Source organism: Lepus europaeus, chromosome 19 (genome assembly GCF_033115175.1).
Source record: "Lepus europaeus isolate LE1 chromosome 19, mLepTim1.pri, whole genome shotgun sequence".
NCBI lineage: Eukaryota > Metazoa > Chordata > Mammalia > Lagomorpha > Leporidae > Lepus > Lepus europaeus.
In genome coordinates, this window is record NC_084845.1 from 68,846,389 (window position 1) to 68,864,695 (window position 18,307).

Genomic DNA, 18,307 nt, shown 5'->3' on the forward strand with positions numbered 1-18,307 from the left:
GAAGAAGCATGCACCCCGAGGCCTCGGCGCTTGCGGCGGGCGGGACGGCGGAGCTGGGCCAGGCGCAGGAGCCGGTCGTGGGGGAGTCCGCGGGCGACCACGGGGACGGGAGCCACGGGGGCCGCAAAGAAGGTGCCGTCCGCCGGCCCGGGGAGGGCGAGGGGGCGAAGGGCCGAGCCGGCTGGGCGTTCCATGCCCTCGCACAGCGTGCTGCGGACCGCACAGCCCGGGGTAGCAGCCAGTCACTGCCCCAGGCGCCGGCCCTGGCGCTGGATTCTCCTCTCCCGCTCCTGCAGGGGAGGAAGCCCAAGGCCGATCACCCTCAGCTAGTCGAGGACACAGCAGGGCCTGGGGCCTGGCAGGCGACCCCCGAGCCCAGCCCTGACCCTACACGGTGCTCCGCACGCTCCCACGTCTGGTCTTGAATGCACCCATTAGCGCTCTCAGCAGTACGGTGGAAGGCCTCCCCCCCGGCCAGAGACCGCGAGCAGTGTCAGGGCCGGACACTAAGTGCCTCCTCCCACGGACACGTGGTGGACGGGGTCAGTGCCCGGGCTCTTACCAGAGTGTCCAAGGAGGGCTTGGAAGACTTCCCACCAGCCCCAAGGGGGATCTTTTATTAACGACCACTTAAGGAAACCGACTGGCGTTACATGTATTTTGATTTGAGAAGCAGACAGACAGAGATCGTCCATCCACTGTTTGGGATCTTCCATCCCAAATGCCCGCAACAGCTGGGATTGGGCCAGGCTGAAACCAGGAGCCAGGAGCTCCACCCAGGTCTCCCACACGCGTGGCCCCTACCGGAGTGCTGGAGCCGGCACCTGCTGCCCCCAGGGTGCCCACCAGCGGGAAGCTGGGACCGGCAACGGAGCCGAGACCCAGACCCAAGCACCCTGGGACGCAGGCAACCCAGCCACATCTTAACCGCTGTGCCGAACGCTTGGCCTGCATTTCGTTTTTGAACCCAGTCAACAGATCGCTCTTGAGCCCTGTCTGTGCGGGCGCTGTGGGAACTGGTGGTGTTCCGCGGAAAGACCGGGGCTCCTGAGCCAACCAGCCTGGGTTCGGGCTGCAGGTTTATGGCTGTTGGCCGAGGCGGTTTAACCTCTCTGAGCCTTCGTCTTCTCACCTGTAAGCAGAGGTTATTAAAATGTCTGGCGTAACGAGGACCATTAATAGATGCAGACCTCGTTAATGTGACCAATCAGTTATACATAAATATTAAGTTCCTCTTTTTTACTTCTTCCGTAAACGTTCATCTGATGCCTCTTGTGGCTGGAGATTGTACGCACTGGGAAACCGATGAGTGCAAAGTCCCACGTGTGGAGTGTGCAGCCCCCTTCGGTAGGCCACACAAACGGAGCAGCCGCAGGCAGCTTGTAGGACTGCCTGCTGGATTCGAGTTGGCCTTTAAAAAAAAAAATGAAGTGCATTTGAATGAGCTCATCTTCTTTTCACCAAAGATAGCCCCACCATTTTTGTTTATTTTCACATTTGTTTCTTCTTTTAATTAAAGATTTTTATTTTATTCATTTGAAAGGCAGAGTTAGAAAGAGGAAGAGAGAGAGAGAGAGGTCTTCCATCGCTGGTTCACTTCCCAAATGACCACAATGGCAGAAACTGGGCCGGTCTGAAGCCAGGAGCTTCTTCTGGCTCTCGCACTCTGGGTGCAGGGGCCCAGGGACTCGGAGCGTCTGGAGCTGGATTGGAGGTGGAGCAGCCGGGACATGAACCAGCACCCATGTGGGATGCAGGCGCTGCAGGTGGCAGCTTTACCCACTGCACCACAGCGCCCGTCCCTTGTCGGTGCTGTCAGCGTTGTTATCCATTTGAAGTGTACTGTGTCCCATGCTGAAAGTGGACGGTCATTAGTCAAGTTGAAACTAGGGAAATCTGGATCTCTACAGACCCGATCTCTTTTCTTTTACAGAAACTAATGATCCTAAGGAAACGCGCGGGGTTCCGCCTGGTGCATCCTACCAAAGCCAGCAGAAGCAGAGTGGCAACGGCGGGCCAGACGGTCACTTAGCACCGGCACGAGCTGACCGGGAGGACCGGGGCCCCAGGTACGTGGCACACCTGTGTCGCGTGCACGGAGTGACTGGCTCACCCCTTTGTCCAAGCGGAGGAGGCTGAGGCTTGAGGGCTGGAATCACGTGCCGGGGTCGGGGTCAGGATGGCGCTGCCCCGGGACACAAATAACCACCCCATTGAACTCTCACGCCAGACCCGAAGACAGAAACCTCAGTACTTCTTGATGGCACTATTCATAGCATTTGCGTTTGAACACATACTGCAGTTTTTAAGAATGCTGAAAGTGACATTATTGGATAAGGCCTGAAAGCAATACAAAAAAAAAAAAAAAAAAGTAGGAGAAGAAAAAGAAAGAGGAGAACTTAAATCGGTACTGGGTGGATGTCGTGGTGCAGAGGGTCAGGGCGGCGTGAGGGAAGCCCGCGTCCCCCGTCAGAGTGCCTGCTTCAGGTCCCCCCAGCTGCCTGCCGACGCTCCCGGAGGCGTGGAGCATGGCTCAGGGGTCTGCGTCCCTCCACCCATGTGGGGGTCTGGATGGAGTTCCAGACTCCTGGCGTCGGCCTGGCCTAGCCCTGAAAATTGTAGGCTTTGGGGGAGTGAACCAGCAGATGGAATTTCTCCCTCTTCTGTCTGTCTGTCTCTCTCACTTTCTCTCTCTCTCCCCATGATTCTGTCTTTCAAGTGGATAAAAGTGAGTAAACGTTTTTAAGAATAAAGTAAAATCGGTGTCAGCTATATGCAAGGGGACTTTCCAAAAGGTCGTGGAGAGATGGAATGACAAATTTGGTCCAGAAAGTGTTGAAATCATGTATAATTTTTTTTATAACATAGATTTTTAAAAATACTTATTTTACTTATTTGAAAGGCAGAGTTACAGAAAAAGAGTGGCAGAGATAGACACCAAGATCTTCTGTTCGCTGGCTTACTCCCCAAACGGCCGCAACAGCCAGGGCTGGGGCGGGCTGAAGCCAGGAGCCAGGAGTTTCATGTGGGTCTCCCACATCGGGACAGGGCCCCAAGCACTTGGGCCGTCCTCCGCTGGCTTCCCAGGCGCGTTAGCAGGGAGCTGGATCGGAAGTGGAGCAGCCGGGACTCGAACTGGTGCCCACATGGGATGCCGGTGTTGCAGGTGGCAGCTTTACCAGCTACGCTGCGGCTCCGGCCCCTGTAACATGCATTTTCCATGCACTTTTTGACGAGCTGAATAGGATGCTGCAGGATTTTGGTCAGGAATGGAATACAGTAAGGAACGTTGGGAAAAACTGAAACAGTGCTCATTCTTCCCTGAACAGAATGACGAAACGTTTCCTGCAGCAGCTCTGCAAGCAGCACAAGCTCTATGTCACCCCGGCACTCAACGATTCGCTGTACCTGCACTTTAAAGGTGAGCGTTCACGCTGTACTCACACCGTACAGGGGAGCATTCACACTGTACTCACACTGTACAGGGGAGCCTTTACACTGTACTCACACTGTACAGGGGAGTGTTCACACTGTACTCACACTGTACAGGGGAGCATTCACACTGTACTCACACTGTACAGGGGAGTGTTCACACTGTACTCACACTGTACAGGGGAGCATTCACACTGTACTCACACTGTACGGGGAGCGTTCACACTGTACTCACGCTGTACAGGTGAGCCTTTACGCTGTACTCACGCTGTACAGGGGAGTGTGTTCACACTGTACTCACACTGTACAGGGGAGCGTTCACACTGTACTCATGCTGTACAGGTAAGCGTTCACGCTGTACTCACGCTGTACAGGTGAGCATTTACGCTGTACTCACACTGTACAGGGGAGTGTTCACACTGTACTCACACTGTACAGGGGAGTGTTCACACTGTACTCACGCTGTACAGGGGAGCGTTCACGCTGTACTCACACTGCACAGGGGAGCGTTCATGCTGTACTCACACTGTACAGAGGAACATTCACGCTGTACTCACGCTGTACAGGTGAGCCTTTACGCTGTACTCACGCTGTACAGGGGAGTGTTCACACTGTACTCACACTGTACAGGGGAGCGTTCACACTGTACTCACGCTGTACAGGGGAGCCTTTATGCTGTACTCACGCTATACCGGGGAGCATTCACGCTGTACTCACGCTGTACAGGGGAGCGTTCACGCTGTACTCATGCTGTACAGGTGAGCGTTCATGCTGTACTCACGCTGTACAGGGGAGCCTTTATGCTGTACTCACGCTATACCGGGGAGCATTCACGCTGTACTCACGCTGTACAGGAGAGCGTTCACGCTGTACTCATGCTGTACAGGTGAGCGTTCACGCTGTACTCACGCTGTACAGGGGAGCCTTTACGCTGTACTCACGCTGTACAGGTGAGTGCCGCGCCCAGCAGCTGCCCCTGCCTGGGAGAAGACTCTGTAGGGCGGAATCAAACCACTGTTCCTCAGGTCATATTTCTAAGTGGATATTTCAGTTTTAGAGGAGATTTATAGAAGAGAAATAGTATTTATGTCGAGAAAAAGTCATGCCTGTCTGTATTGGGTACATATGGATACCAAAGAAACACATTGCTATCTTTTATTTATGTTTTCTAAGGACTTAGAAATGTTCTTTAATTTTTGAAAAGATCTCATTTCAAAGACAGAGGAGTAGAGAGAGGCAGAGAAACAGAGAAAGAAAGAAAGAAAGAAAGAGATCTTCCACCTGTTGGTTCATTCCCCAGATACCTGCAGCAGCCAAGGCTGGGCACAGCCACAGCCTGGAACCCAGAACTCCGTCCACGTCTCCTGTGCAAGTGGCAGGGGCCCAAGTGCTTGGGCCATCATCTGCTGCCTCCCGCGGTGCACACGGGCAGGAAGCCGGGTCGGAAGCAGAGTGGCCGGGACTCAGTCCCCCCAGGCATCTCACGGTGCCACATGCCCGTCCTGACTTAGAATTCCTCAAACCGGGAAGCTGGTTTGCAAGTTCTCGGGTGTGGGGATGATACGTTATGAAGGACGGAAGGCTGGTGTGCACAACAAAGGAAGAGGGTCTCTGCGGAGGGGCTCCCAGAGTGGAGGGGGTGGGCAGGGGCAGCCAATAGAGCTCAAGGTCAGGTTCGTGGGCGGAGCTATTCCTGGTAGTGATGTTGGGCAGTGCCCCTGGGAAATTCTTATGCTGTGAAAACCAGGCCGATTAAGAAAGAAGTCTTCCCTGTGGTGTACCTGTACTTACAGGTAACTGAGGAAGCAGTATATGTGTAGGCCAAGTTTGAAAAGGGACAGAGAAGAAGGAAAGCAGACTCACTGTTTGGGCAGCAGGGTCCCAGATAAATGAGCCTCCCGACACCGACACCGAGGTATTTGCCTCTGGGGGAGCGCTCACTGGCAGCAGGCAAAGGCCAGGCTGGCCGGGCCCCGCGGCCCCTGCGTGCAGGGGTGCAGCCTAACGGACACCCGTTCCTCCCCGGCCCCAGGCTTTGACCGCATTGAGAACTTGGAGGAGTACACGGGCCTGCGCTGTCTCTGGCTGGAGTGCAACGGCATACAGAGAATCGAGAACCTGGAGGCCCAGGCGGAGCTGCGGTGCCTCTTCTTGCAAGTGAACCTGCTGCGCAAGATCGAGAACCTGGAGCCCCTGCAGAAGCTGGACGCCCTGAACCTGAGCAACAACTACATCAAGACCATCGAGAACCTCGGTGCGCGCACCCCCTCTGCGCGCGCGCCCCTGCTGAGCGCCCCCCCCCCCCCCCCCCGGCTCGCTCACGGCCGCCCTCTCCCTGCAGCCTGCCTCCCTGTCCTGAACACGCTGCAGATGGCCCACAACCAGCTGGAGACGGTGGAAGACATCCAGCACCTGCAGGCCTGCCCGAAGCTCTGTGTCCTGGACCTGTCCCACAACCGGCTGAGCGACCCGGGCATCCTGCGCGTGCTGGAGCGCATGCCAGGCCTGGTACGGGCAGAGCGGCGGCGCGCCCCCGCGCCCCCACGCGCCCACGCTCGCCCCGCGGCCCGGTTCTGTTGCTTCTCCTCCCCACCCCCCGCCCCTCCTGCCTACTCCCCTTCCTTGCTTCGCACTGGCCCCCCGAGTGTGCTAACCAGGGGTAGCCAGATGTTGAGTTCTGGCCTGGCCTGGCCTGTGTACGCTCGTCTCTGACGAAGGAGGACTTTTTATAGCAACGTCACAGCGCCACTTCCACGTCTAGAATATCATAATGACTGCATTTAATACCCAGTCCACATTCAGTTTTCCCCCATTTATTTTATTTTTTAAAGATTTATTTATTTGAAAGAGTTACAGAAAGAGAGAGAGAGATCATCCATCCATTGGTTCACTCCCCCACGTGGGCCCAGCAGCCACAGCTGGGCCAGGCCAAAGCCAGCAGCCAAGAGCTTCTTCCAGGCCTCCCACATGGGTGCAGGGGCCCAAGGACTTGAGCCATCTTCTACTGCTATCCCAGATGCATTAACAAGGGGCTAGATCAGAAGTGGAGCAGGGGCCGGCGCTGTGGCGTAGCAGGTAAAGCTGCCACCTGCAGTGCCAGCATCTCATATGGGCGCTGGTTCAAGTCCTGGTTGCTCCAGTGCCGATCAAGCTCTCTGCTATGGCCTGGGAAAGTAGTAGAGGATGGCCCAAGTCCCTGGGCCCCTGTGTGCCCAACCTGGAAGACCTGGAGGAAGCTCCTGGCTCCTGGCTTTGGATCGGCCCAGCTTTGGACATTGCAGCCGTTTGGGGAGTGAACCAGTAGATAGACAATCTCTCCCTCTGCCTCTGCCTCTCTGTAACTCTGCCTTCTGAATACATAAATGACTCTTTAAAAGAATAATAAAACATAAATCTTAAAAAAAAAAAAAAAGTGTGGCAGCCCAAAAGAACTGCCAGCCCATCCCCCACTTATTTTTTGCATTTTTTTTACTTGAAAGGCTGGGTTAGAGATAGCGAGCGAATGAAGCTTGGGAAATGCCGGCTATAGGATGTGACCGGGTATAGGATGTGCGTATCGCCCCCAGCCCCAGCAAGGAAGCCACTTCCTGAGATGTGAAAGGCATCCATCCTCTTGGCAGCCGGCTCACCTGCAGGGACCCAGACCATCACTTCCTGTGGGCTTTTCAGGGCGTGGGGGGGCAGGTGACAGTGTTTAAGGAGGGAGGGTGGCTGGTGGGTGTTGCTGACGCCTGGTTACCCCTGGTCCTCTCTTGGCCTGAAGGAGCGAGGCCCTGGGTCCCGAAGCAGTGGCCCTCCCTTTGCCACTTCCTGTCTGCCTCCTCCTGGGTCCGGGCTGGGAAGGGGAGAGAACAATCAACTGGACAGGGTCTTCTTTCAGGAAAAGAGCTTGGGCAGCAGCACGGACGCCATCATGGCCCGCGGAGAGGGCCCTGGGAGACGGCTCCCAGCGGTGCTGCAGCAGGACAGTGGGACCCGGGCTCTGCAGCGTGGCAGGGGCGGTGGGGAGGGGGGCTGCTCAGCCACCTGCACAGCCCTCCCGGCACCAGAACTGCCAGACCCCCCTCTTCCTCCGCTCCTGGCCCTGGGCCTCGATGGTGGCGCCTCCCCTTTGATCCTGAGCGCACAGCACGCACGCAGACATCACCCAACCACACGGCTTGCTTCCAGCCAACTCACTCGGTCCCACTTGTTGGCCCACAGCGCGTGCTGAACTTGATGGGCAACCCCGTGGTGAAGCACATCCCGAATTACCGGAGGACAGTCACCGTCCGGCTGAAACACTTAACGTACCTGGACGACAGGCCGGTGTTCCCAAAGGACAGGTGAGGTCCCGCCCGACGCTCAGCGGCGGGGCACGCTCGGTGGGAAACTTGGCAGGCTTCATTCGGTGTCGTTTGGACGCGGGGTTCATGTCCGTGATGGGACTCGGGCAGTTACGGTCAGCGTTTGTGAGTCTCTGATCCCCCAGCCGAGGCGGCGCTGAGGTGGAGCTCCAGGGCGGGCAGCTCTGCGGCTCCGGGGAAGCCCTGGCCCCTCTACGTTGCTGATCGCCTCGTGGTAGCCATTTGCAGCCTCGCCAGGTACGAAAGAGTGGCCGAGCTGCATGTGAGCAACCTCGGGCACGTTCATCGGTCTCATGGTTTTAAATTTTCATTTTGGGGTAACCGAGGAGATTGGCCGTTGTTTCCATGTTATTTCACGTTTGTGTTTGCTCTTTTACAAATATTCTGCTTATGACTTCCTCCCACTCTTTTGAAGTGAGTTCTTTTTTCCTTTCTGATTGAGTTTTCAGAGCTTTTTTAAAGACTAGGAATGTTGTACACTGGACTTCCTAAGACACGTTACAGGACACGCTTCTTCTTAAGTGTGTAACTCCAAATCCAAGTGGACGGTGCAGGCTCCCCTGTAACTACAAGACACCAGAAGAGTGACTGGCCCCGACCCTGGCTCCGGGGCCAGGGGTGAGGGACGGTGAGGGGCGCTGGCACAGCGCACATATGTGGGGGGTGTGGCTCTGGAGCCCAGCTCTGCAGCCAGCACTTGGTTCCCCTGGCCGAGCTCACTAGCCTGCCTGAGCCTCTCTCCTCCTCAGAGCAGAAGCACGGTAACACCTACTGTGAGTAACAGGTAGCACTCGGCGAGGCTGAGCTGCCACGGGGGGTCCTGATCCCCACCGCGGCCATGCTGGGGGGGGTGAGGTGTAACCAGGCCATGCACAGCCAGTCCCACCACCCGCCCTTTGAGTCTAGCACAGAGCTCCAGTGTGGAGTCAGGTGAGCCTGGGCTTGATCCCAGCCCAGCCCTCGCAGGTTGTTGGGCGGCTGGCACCTGCTCTCGCCGCAGGGGTCTCTTCCCAAGACCCCCTGGTGTCTGTTCACCTGTCGTCTTCGGGGGTCCCTGTGACTGGCTACACCCCCACCAGCAGCTTCTCCCTGAGGTGTCCCCTGAGCCCGACCTCTGCTTCTTTTTTTTTTTTTTTAAAGATTTATCTATTTATTTGAAAGTCAGAGTTACACAGAGAGAGACAGAGGAAAGGCAGAGAGAGAGAGAGAGAGAGAGGTCTTCCATCCGATGGTTCACTCCCCAGTTGGCTGCAACAGCCAGAGCTGCGCTGATCCGAAGCCAGGAGCCAGGAGCTTCCTCCAGGTCTCCCACGTTGGTGCAGGGCCCAAGGGCTTGAGCCATTCCCAGGCCTCAGCAGAGAGCTGGATTGGAAGTGGAGCAGCCGGGTCTCGAACCGGTGCCCATATGGGATGCCAGTGCTTCAGGCCAGGGCATTAACCCGCTGCGCCACAGCACTGGCCCCGACCTCTGCTTCTTAGGACACATCAGTGGCTAACACACGCGTGGTTCCTTGTTTGGGGTCTGTCTCCCCGAAGGGCAGTGACATCATCTCTCTGATGTCCACTGCAGATCCCAGTCCCTGGAACAGCGCCTGGCACGTGCCAGGCCACCGGGGGCCCCTGCTGGGCATGCGCCCCGAGACGCGGGGGTCTGAGGGCTTCTCAGGGACAGGAGGGCACACATGGCCTCCTCTCTTCGTGCCTTGGCGACTCGTGGCCTTGCCTGCGGTGGCTCCCTGTGCACAGCCCTGTTTCCTAAGGTCCCCCACACCTGCACTTTCCCAGCAGGCCGGGCCTCTCCCCACCGTCAGGCCACCTGTTTTCAAACAGTACCCGTAAAAGACAGCGCAGCCACACTGACACGTAGTCCACACGGCACACGGTTCACCCTCGGCCTTCCACGTAGTCACGGCGTTGCGCGGCTGTCGCCACAGGCAGCTCTCGATAGTCTTCAGCATCGTGAAAGGGAACTGTCGCCGTTAGCAGCCCCTCACCGTCGCTGGGGGGCTGCCTGCTCGGGGCCACGGAGTCCGGGGCTCTGTGGGCGTGGCTTCTATCGCCAGCCCCGTGTCCTCCAGGTTGCCCCCGTGCAGCGGGCTGCAGTGCCTCGTTCCGGTCTGTTAGCAGCCTCTGGAGCGTGCAGCCCCTGTGGGAGACGTGGGGTCGTGTGCACGTTTGGCTCTGTGAGCATCCGGGTGTGTTCCTTCGGGCGTTTTGTTCTCGCAGGTGCGAATCTCGGAGTCGCTTGGTAACCCCGCGTTCTAACTTCCGGGAGCCACCAGATTGTCCAGAGCAGCCGTGCCCCGGCGGTGTGTGCGGGGCCGGGCTTGTCCACAGCCTTGTCCACACTCGCCGCTGTGTTTTCACTGTGGCCATCCTTGGGAGGGGTGTGTGGGTGAGTGGCGTCTCCTGGCTTTGATTTCCGTGTTCCTGGCGCCTAGGGGTCTAAGCAGCCTTCCGTGTTCTCGTAGGCAGCCGGTGTGGTCTTCCTTGGAGAAACGCCCGTTGCATGCTTTGCTCACTTCCCTCTTTTGGGGGGAGCAGGACGCGCCCCAAAAGGGCCTGGGTGGCCCCTCCGCTTCCCGCCACCAGGGTGCGCTCTTGTGAACTAAAGCCCTCCGGGGGCTTCAGGGCTCCCTGGGACAAGTGCCTCCTGTCAGCCGCCCACCGTTGCAGAGCCACACACGGGGGCTTCACTGTGCCCCCTCCCGGCCTGAGCCCCGGCAGCTGCTGCCTCTCTCCGTCTCACTGCTTCCAGCAGACCTTTGGTTGGAGCGCATGCAGCCGTGTGGCTTGGTGACGCGTTCCTTCTCACTGCTGGCCGACGTCCCACCGCCTGCGTTTGGCAGAGTTTGTTCACCTGCCCAAGGACACCCCGGTCCCTTCTAAGTGTTGCCAGTGGGAACGAAAGTGCAGTCACCGTCCGTGTGCGGGCTCTCGTGCCAACCCAAGCCCTCAACTTGCTCGGGTGCACACGGAGGCGCACAGTCGCCGGACGGTGTGGTGAGGGCCTGTGCCACGCTGCCGCCCGTGCGGCTCCCATCCTGGTCAGCGCGTGGCTTTGCCGGTGCTGGGGGTCTCAGCCCTGCCCATGGCTGCTCTGTTACCGGTCATTGTCGCTTGCAGTTCCCCGTGCCGCCTGGTGAGGGCGTCTGCCTCAGAGCGGTGTCCATGTCCACGTTTCCCTCGGGCTGCCTCTTTGTTTCCGGACTGGCCTCCTCCTTTGTGTGTTTGTTAGGAGCCCATTGTCAGCTGTTTTGCTAATGTTTTCTCCCAGCGTGTGCGCTGTCTTTTCACTTAATCTTTGCCCATTTTAACTTGTGTAGGCTTTTTATTTCTCATTTTAGATTCTTTTTATTTATTTGAAAGGCAGGGTGTGTATGTGTGTGTGCGTGAGAGAGAGAGAGTTAGTTCAGTCTTCATTCCCTGGTTACTTCTCAAATGCCTGCAACAGCAAGGGCTGGGCCAGGATTAAGCCAGGAGCCGGGAGCCGGGAGCCGGGAGCCGGGAGCCGGGAGCCGGGAGCCAGGAACTGATCTGCGTCTCTGATGTGGGTAGCAGGGACCCACACACTCGGGACATCGTCAGGAGGCTGGTTGGAAGCCGAGGAGCTGGGACTTGAACCAGTACTGCCGTGTAGGATGCTGGCATCCCAACGCTCACCCCCAAGGGTTTTCATGAATGAGTTGTAAGAGTTGCTAATATTTTCCAGGCCTCATGAGATAAGTGATTTGCAAGTATCTCCTCGTATTCTGTGGCTTGTTACTTGATCTCTGGTGTCTTTTGCATTGCGGAAGTCTTTAATTTCGGTGGAGTCCAATTTCTCTGTTTCTCCTCTTGTCATTCGAGCTTGCGGGGCCACACCTGAGAAAGCTTTGCGGCCCTTAGACGGTGCACGCTCAGCCGTGCTCCTGTGGGGCCAGGGATGTGCCAGCAGTCTGCTGCGGCACGTTAAGGCACCACCTGCCATGCCAGCATTGCATACTGGAGCGCCGGTTCGAGTCCCGGCTGCTCTACTTTTTCTTTTTTAAGATTTATTTATTTATTTGAAAGTCTGAGTTACACAGAGAGAGAAGGAGTGGCAGAGAGAGAGAGTCTTCCATCCGATGGTTCACTCCCCATGTGGCTGCAGTGGCCAGAGCTGTGCCAGTCTGAGCCAGGAGCCAGGAGCTTCTTCTGGGTTTCCAATGTGGGTGCAGGGGCCCAAGCACTTGGGCTATTCTCCACTGCTTTCCCAGGCCATAAGAGAGAGCTGGATCGGAAGTGGAGTAGCTGGGACTCAAACCAGCACCCATATGGGATGTTGGCACTACAGGCGGCAGCTTTACCCGCTATGCCACAGCGCTGACCCCTGGCTGTTCTACTTCTGATCCAGCTCCCTGCTGACGCTCCTGGGAAAGCAGCAGGAGATGGCCCAAGCCTCTGGGTCCCTGCCACCCATGTGGGAGACCTGGATGGAATTCCTGGCTCTGGGCTTCAGCATGGCCCAGACTTGGCTGTTGCAGCCATTTGGGGAGCGAACCAGCAGGTGGAAGATGTCTGTCTTTCACTGTCGCTCTGCCTTTCAAATCAATCAATCAATCCTTTTTAAACATGTACGTGTGCTGACTTCGGTCCTTGTAGCCAGGGCTGAAGGACACCTTGCGTGAGGAAGACGCACACGCTCGGGCAGCCAGCGCAGGCCTTTGTGTGTTTACTCCCAGCCCTACAGTCGCAGCCCCCTCTGCTACTGTGGTTTCTTTGTTGATGCTTTCACAGGGCTTGTGCAGAGGCCTGGGCCACGGGAGGGTACGCGGCCGAGAAGGAGGAGAGGCAGCGGTGGGAGAGCAGAGAGCGGAAGAAAATCACAGACAGCATCGAGGCCTTGGCCATGATCAAGCGGCGTGCGGAGGAGAGGAGGAGGCAGAGAGAAAGTCAGGAGCGAGGTGGGCGCCCGCAGACCCCGGAGCAGCTCCGCGGGAGGGAGAGCAGTTTATTTTGTCTCTTGGTTTTGGCAGTTGGCAGCCCGGCATCAGGCAGGCCCCACGGATGAGCCCTGTGGTGAGGCCAGAGGGTGGTGGAGGTGGAGCGGGCGCAGAGGAACCGGCCCGGGGCGAGCCAGAGAGCAGAGGGCCCGGAGAGCTCCCCCCTCCTCCCCGGGAAGCCCCAGCAGCCTGAGGGCCTCCTGCCAGGCCCAGCACCCAGCCACGGAAGGTGGGTGCTGTGTCCACTGAGTGCCAGCAGCACACGACCCAGGCCTGCACGGGCTGTAGCATGGTGCGAACTGTGCAGCGTAGCATGGTGCACACCCGTGCCCTCGCCTCTCGCAGGGGAGACGCTGCCGACGGCTGACTCCATCCATGCCAGCGCCGAGGGAGAGGAGGCGCCACCCCAGGACAGAGAAACACCCAGCAAGATGGAGTTGTTCGTGGAGCAAAGCTTCGAGGCCAAGGACGAGCTGTTCCCGGAAGGGCCATGTGGAGAGGAGGAGCTGCCCGCAGAGGCTGCCGGGGACACAGACCACCTGCAGCCGGGCGAGGACCTCCCAGCCGGGCCCCCGAGCCCGCTGGCCCCCGGGGCTGCCTGGGAAGGTAATGCCAGCTGAGGCACACGCACACGCACACGCACACGCAGGGGCCACAGCCTCCGAGGGGCGCCTGTGCCGGACTCTGGTCGGGGGCTCACCCTCCTGCTGCTGCTTCTGGGTGATGGGACACACGGCTCACCCGTGGTCTGGGACAGCGCGCACAGCAGGCATCCTGGGGCAGGTGCACAAAATTTGAAAACTGTGCATCGCTTTCCATAATGCACATGTTCCGTGAACTTTTTTTTTCATTTTATTTATTAATTTTGAGAGGTAGAGTTAGAGGCAGTGCAGTTGTGCGGTGCACCCAAGAACATTCCTGCAGGGCCCCCTCCTGAGCCGGAGCTGCAGTCTGTTGCGGGGAGGGGCTGGCTGCCCGGGGCCCAGCCGGAAGTTGGTACCAGGCTGCTGCAGCCACCAGGCTGGGGAGCAGGCCATGCCCCGGCGCCAGGGCCTGGGGAGCTCCAGGGCCAAGACAGAGCAGGCCGTCCTCCACGTTCACCACGCTAGTGCTCTGATCATTTGGATTCAGTGCCTCCTCCCAATTTCCGTAGGATCCGGAAGGTCTCAGTAGGCCCGGCCTGAGGGCTGTGGGCTCTGGAGCTGAGCACGGATTCCCCAGGCCTGCCCCGCATCAGCACGTGGCAGTGCGGGTTTCTCCCAGGGACCGGGACCAGGACCGGGCACAGAGGCAGTGCCGGAGTCGCAGTCACGCCAGCACTGCCTCTGTGACGCCCGCTCACCCTGGTCAGGGCCTCTCATAGCTTTTTTTTTTTTTGAAAAGACTGATTTATTTGAAAAGTAGAGCTACAGAGAGAAGAGCCAGAGGGAGAGAGGCAGGAGCTTCCTCCAGGTCTCCCATGTGGCTGCAGGGGCCCAAGCACTCGGGCCGTCCTCCGCTGCTTTCCGGTCACATTAGCAGGGAGCTGGGTTGGAAGTGGAGCTGCCGGGCGTTGAACCGGTGCCCTTGTTGGTTGTTGGCGGTGCTAAGGGGTCACAGCTTCTGACGCCCATAGGGGATGGGGGCTGGGGGTTGGGGGCTGGGGCTGGCACACTAGTTTCTTTGTGAGACACAGGAGCAGAAGCATGGCTGTGTAGCCGGTGACACCATTCTATGGGCCAAGACGGTCAGGCCTGTGGGAGCCGCATCATGCCTTAGCTTCCGGCAGGGGTTACTGCTGAGCCAGGCTCCTGTTTCGCCTGGAGCTCCCCACACATGGCGATTGTGCAGGCACCCCTACGGCTCAGGAAGGTGTGGTCTACCTGGGGCTGCTAGAGGCCTGGGTGTGATGGCACACAGGCGAGGCGCTCTCCCTGCAGGCCGCTCCCCTCCCAGGAGCACAGCCCAGGCCTGGAGGACACTATGCCACTGGGGCTGGCGAGTCCCTGCCCTTGTGCAGCGGGAGGGGCCGTCGCTGGCCGGGGCTGGGAGCTGCACTGGCCCCGGTCCTCAGCACCAACTCCTGGCTGGTCCATTCTTCTTGCTGGATCGCCCTCCCGACTACGGGGCTGGGGGGCAGCTTGTTTTTCTAAGCAGATAGAACCCACGGCTCCAGCGTGACGAGGGCTGGCCCTGCCTCCGCCCCTGGGCTCGTCGGTCTGACCTCTGAGTAGAAAGCCAACTCCAAGGAGCTCGTGGCTGTTGTTCCCCAGAGTCGGCTGCTCAGCAGCCGCTTACAGAAGTGGGCGCGGCTGGAACCGAAGACGCAGGAGCCCCAGAAGTGGACGCAAAGGAGACGCTCTTCATCGCTGTACGTGGGGAGGTAGCCCCCGGGGATAAGCCTCAGGTTCACAGCCGGTAACACAGTGTCACTCACTCACCCAGTCTCAGGCCCACAGGCCAGAAGCCGGCTGCAAATGCAGGCAGGTGGCGCCCCTCGCACTCCACCGGCCAAACTCCTGATTGGTTTCCATGGGGGAAATCGCGACCCAGAGCGGTTCTGCGCAGTTACCTGTCCTCACCGCCCACAGGTGCAGCACACACGGCTGGCCAGCATACATTACAGACAGCGCACATCCACGCACTGTGTGACGGTCCCCACCCACCCCTGCCCACCCTGCGGGCTCCTGTGCTCACAGCTCAGCCTGCTGCGGCCCCCTCCCTTGTCACACCTCTACGTCCATCCCAATGCCCACGGTTTCAAAACAGCCAGGGCCAAGGTGCGTTTCCGGTTTTCTGGCCCCGCGGATACAAAGCTCAGGCAGTTCATCTCTGCCGTCTGGACACCCACTATAGGACTGTGGCACCGACTGCCAGCGTCTGCCGAGCTCACGTGGCACGCGCGGCCCAGTTCTCAGCACCGTTGGTGGGGACTTCGCCCTGGCGACCTCTCTAAGATGTCTGTCCCAGCTTCACAGACCAGGCATTGCGAGGCAGAGGCTAAGTCATTTGCCCAAAGCCACCCCGCTGGGAAGCGAAGTACAGCTCCAGGGCTCACGCGTCGGACCCCACGCTGCACTGCCTCCCGCGTGCCGGTTTGTCGCTGCGGCTGAAGACACCAAACACACACACACACACACACCCTCAAACACCAAACCACGAAACCTAAGCAGTCGTACAAGTCTGGGGTGGGGGCGGGCTACAAAACAGATGACTACGCCACCCCGAGTCCCAGGTCGCCTTCACCCAGGCGCCTCCAGCTCGGGTGCCCTGTGGCCCCGTGGTGAAGTGGCCGTGAAATGCAGCAAGGCCGTGGGACTCCCTTGGCCACGGCACACCTCACAAATCCTCCCTGTGGTTCCATGCTGCTGCCGGGGCGGGGGAGGGGCCGTCTGAAGTCCTGGAGACGGCCCCTTGCTCCCCGGTGCCTGTTAGCAAAACCTTCGGTTACCACGTTTGTACGTCTGCTCCTCCCGATGGGGCTGCGTGTGCGCTGTGGCTCACAGCTTGCCGTGGCTCACGGCCCACTGCGACACGCGGCTCGCCGTGGCACGTGGCTCACTCTGACAGTTCTTTCAGGACCTCCCTGATTTGGAAGATGTCGACGACCCAGGAGACTCTCTGGAAGGCCAGGTACGGCTATCCGTGCACCCAGCCCCTCCAATCTGACTCACTTGTGTTCTTGTCATTTACAAGGTCCGAGGGGTCCACCAATCCGTGGGAAATGGAATTCCGGGATGAGTTCGCTCATGTTGAAATGCAGTTTTTTCACACAGCACGTTTCCCATGAACTGGCCAGGACCTCTTGCTCCTTGTGGGAAAGCAGGGCTCCCGACAGGAGGAAGCGCAGCGGCTCGTTCTCGCTCGTTTCACCACTTGGGGTTTCTGGCCGAGCCGCAGGACTGGGCCCTGACACGCTGGGTCTGCACGCCGCATGGCTGTGTGCATCTCACGCGGGTCTGAACAGAGCTGCAAACAGAGGGGAGGAAGAGGCCCTGGGGCTGGGGGTAACGGGGGCTCCGCATCCCCAGAGCCCATGGTGCCACACGACACCCAAGGGAGAGGAGACGCAGAGGTCATCTTTGTATCAGCTCCCCATCCCCAGGCCTGGAGCTGAACAAAGCTGGGTTAAGAAGTGTGGCGGCAGAGGCCCAGCTCAGGGACCCTGGAAGCAGAAGCAGGCAGGGGGAGCGCGGCACGGAGGCCCAGGAGGGGGTTGAAGTGCACAGACCCCGGCCACAGAGCTCTGTGTAAACACAGCCAGCCAGGCCGGACTTCCAAAGGGCCAAGTCCTGTGGCCCCCTGGGCCTCCCTTGCACATGACAACGGAAGAGCTGGTGACTAGGAAAGCGTAACTGGCGTGGCGCACCTAGAGCGACTGTACTGAAGAGGTTCCAACTCTGCCGTCCTGTCCAATAGGGAACGTGCGTCCCGAAGATCGAGGCCGTCTCCATCCTGAGCGGCGACAGCGACCTGGAGCACCTGCCGCTGCCGGAACACCCGCCCACAGACACCCTCTCCAATATATTTGCGGTCTCCAAGGCCGTCTCCAAGAAGGCCGAGACGCCGTTCACAGACATGCTCAGGGTAGAAGCAAAGGACCTAGGCACCCGAACCGCAGTCACCAAGTGGGCACGACCGCTGATTGAGGAGCTGCCAGGCAGCCCCTGGCCAGCCCCCGCCAGCAGCAGAGACGCCACGCCCCCTCCATGCAGCGAGGACGGGGACAGCACCCCCTGCACGGCCTCTGCCCCAGGTGAGGCCGCCCCACCTGGTGGACAACGGCACTGCTGAACACCCAACCTGGGAGGCAGACAGGGGCTGCCTTCTAGCCCTTTGCTCCCAGAATCCGTGTTCTGGGGGAGTCACTGGTGACCAAATGGCCCGAGACTCCAGATCACCCTCCTAAGTCCAGGCGTCTGAGGCCACCCCTGGGGCCAAGAAGCCACCCAAGAGGGCGGGCAGCCCCTGCATAGGGTCTCAGCCATCCTGGGCTCCATGGGGCTGGTGGGCGGGGCTAGGGAAGCTTTTGTTCTGCCCCCCCCCCCACCTTCTCAGACCTGGCTCTGAGGGAGCAAGGGGACCACAGATGCTGTGGCCGGTGGTGGGGGACACACCTGGGGTGGCAGCTGGCACAGGGGACACTCTCCAGGACCCTGGGACGGGGTGGCACAGTCTGACACCCCACACAGGGACCGTGCAGAGACCTGACAGTGTGTGCCACCCCTCACTCTGGGGCTGGGGGAGTTGGCAGGGAGGGGCTGCTGAGTGGCAGCACGTGGGCTGGGCTGTGCCTTGGTCAGCCGCTGCTGCGGGATGGGTGTCCAGGCTGCGGTGGCGATGCCGACCTAACGGCTGTTTTCCTGAGACGCCTGGCACTCCAGACCTGCACGCGGGACCAGCTGGGGGCTGGCCGCACGGCAAGAACACCCACGGGCATTCTCTCTGGACTCTCTAGGGAACACAGTGGAAAAGCAGGACCCACGGTCTGAAGCAGAGCCCGAGCTGAGGGTGGGGGCAGGCCAGGAGGACATCGAATTCGGCTTGGACTGAACGGCTCCATGCCACCCCCCCAAGAAGGTGCAG

The 18,307-nt window shown here is 59.2% G+C and overlaps 1 protein-coding gene across 1 annotated transcript; it reads left to right on the top strand.

Moving 5' to 3' along the window:
* Window positions 1-8: 8 nt before the first annotated feature.
* On the top strand, window positions 9-18,274 carry DNAAF1 (dynein axonemal assembly factor 1). The gene is made up of 12 exons (XM_062176043.1): window positions 9-132; window positions 1,934-2,069; window positions 3,330-3,421; window positions 5,465-5,686; window positions 5,774-5,940; window positions 7,636-7,757; window positions 12,537-12,703; window positions 13,088-13,348; window positions 14,995-15,092; window positions 15,421-15,501; window positions 17,141-17,477; window positions 18,180-18,274. The coding sequence occupies exons 1-12, from the start codon at window positions 9-11 to the stop codon at window positions 18,272-18,274; spliced, it is 1,902 nt and encodes a 633-aa protein (XP_062032027.1).
* Window positions 18,275-18,307: the final 33 nt, after the last annotated feature.

Coding starts and splice junctions, on each gene's coding strand:
- DNAAF1 (XM_062176043.1), top strand. CDS start 9: ATGCACCCCGAGGCCTCGGCGCTTGCGGCGGGCGGGACGGCGGAGCTG. Junction 7,758..12,536: donor CCGGTGTTCCCAAAGGACAG/GTGAGGTCCCGC, acceptor ATGCTTTCACAG/GGCTTGTGCAGAGGCCTGGG. Junction 13,349..14,994: donor CCCCGGGGCTGCCTGGGAAG/GTAATGCCAGCT, acceptor GTTGTTCCCCAG/AGTCGGCTGCTCAGCAGCCG.